Source organism: Charadrius vociferus, unplaced genomic scaffold (genome assembly GCF_000708025.1).
Source record: "Charadrius vociferus isolate BGI_N301 unplaced genomic scaffold, ASM70802v2 scaffold2832, whole genome shotgun sequence".
NCBI lineage: Eukaryota > Metazoa > Chordata > Aves > Charadriiformes > Charadriidae > Charadrius > Charadrius vociferus.
In genome coordinates this window covers 2,045-3,591 of record NW_009647339.1, presented here as the reverse complement: position 1 = coordinate 3,591, position 1,547 = coordinate 2,045, and the positions used below count along the sequence as shown (strand labels likewise).

The 1,547-nt window shown below is 59.9% G+C and overlaps 1 protein-coding gene across 1 annotated transcript in view; it reads left to right on the top strand.

The window, feature by feature from the left end:
* Nucleotides 1-1,547, top strand: part of ESPL1 (extra spindle pole bodies homolog 1 (S. cerevisiae)) — a gene marked incomplete at both ends in the record, with an annotated part of 10,371 nt that overhangs the window by 6,785 nt on the left and 2,039 nt on the right. The window contains 2 exons of the mRNA XM_009880089.1: nucleotides 786-878; nucleotides 957-1,170. Coding sequence (XP_009878391.1) covers nucleotides 786-878; nucleotides 957-1,170 — 307 coding nt within the window. The remainder of the gene's footprint in view (nucleotides 1-785; nucleotides 879-956; nucleotides 1,171-1,547) is intronic.

Sequence of the window (1,547 nt, the reverse complement as noted above, 5' to 3'; positions counted from 1 at the left end):
GCGAGGCGCTCCTGGCAGCGCCGTGGCCCAACAACGGGGACCCAGTGCCCACAGAGGGCTCCCTCTCCCCGCCCGCGGCTGGCGGTGAGCACCCAGCATGGGGTGGGCGAGCGGCGGAGGGAGGAAAGCTAAAGCTCTCTGTGAAATCTCTGCCAAAAATATATTTAAAATGGGTAAAAACCCACTGTATGGGCAGAGGGGAAACCGGCCGAGGAGGAGGAGGGGCTGCACCCCGACGCCGGGGGAAGGAATTTTAATTTTTGTCTGCATTTAATAGAATCATGGGATAGTTTGGGAGGGGAAAGGACTCTTTAAAGGCCATCTAGTCCCACGAAAAGGGACATCTTCACCTCCAGCGGGTTCATCCGAGCCCCGTCCAGCCTGGCCTGGAGCGTTCCCAGGGATGGGCCGTCTCCCACCTCTCTGGGCAACCCGGGCCAGTGTCTTCGCCGCCTTCCCTGTGGTTCCACCGTCTCTTTCTCACACTCCCTAATGCTCCTCGACCTTTCTGCCTCCTCCTCCAGCTCTGCCACCGGGCTGAGCGGGTCGTCCCTCTGCTCACACCGCTTTTTTCACCGCTGCCATCCATCACGTCTCCGCAGCCGCACACCCGGCTGGCTGCATGGCTCAGTGGGAGCTCTGTATCTATTTTAATTGCCAAAGAGTTAATTTTCCCTAAATTGGGTTTGTTCTGGCTGGGCTGGCAGCTGGTGAGCGACCTCCCTGTCTTTATCTCGACCCACGGGGGCTTTTTTTAATCCTGTTTTCTCCCCCCCTTCCTGCAGAGGGGCAGTGGGTGGGCATCGGGCTGTTGGCCAAGGGTGACGTGGAGCTGCTGGTCTTGGACTGGGAGCTGGTGGCCACGCTGGGGACGCCACGTCTGTCCCCTTCCGCTCCACCATTCGGAGCGGTGTGGCTGATCCTGCCCCGGGGTTTTGCTGCTTTGTCCCTTCCAGGTGTCACCTCGCTGGACACTGTCCTCAAGCTCCTGAAAGATGCTTTCAACTGCATCAGCCACTGCCCTCCCGGTGCGCTCTACAGCCAGCTCTGCCGGCTCCTGGCGTTGGCCGTGGGCAACCAGGACCCTCTCTCCACTGCCTACCTCCTCTCCGAGTCCGTCTCTGTCACCGTGCGCCATCAGCTGCTCAGCGTCATCCACAGGAAGATTTAGTGAGTCCCTCGGGTCGTCCTGTTCGATATGTTCCTTTAAGGACCTGCATGAAGGGATGGAGGGTCTCCACCAGCGAGTTTGCTGGTGACACAGCACTGGGAGGGGTGGCTGACACACTGGAGGGCTGTGCCGCCATCCAGCGTGACCTGGCCAGGCTGGATGGAGAGTTGGGTGGAGAGGAACCTCATGAAGTTCAACACGGGCAAGTGTGGGGTCCTGCATTTGGGGAGGAATAACCCCATGGACCAGTACAGGTTGGGGGCTGACCTCCTGGAGAGCAGCTCTGTGGAAAGGGACCTAGGAGTCTTGGTGGCCAACAGGATGGCCACGAGCCAGCGATGTGCTCTGGTGGCCAAGAAGGCCAATGGCATCCTGG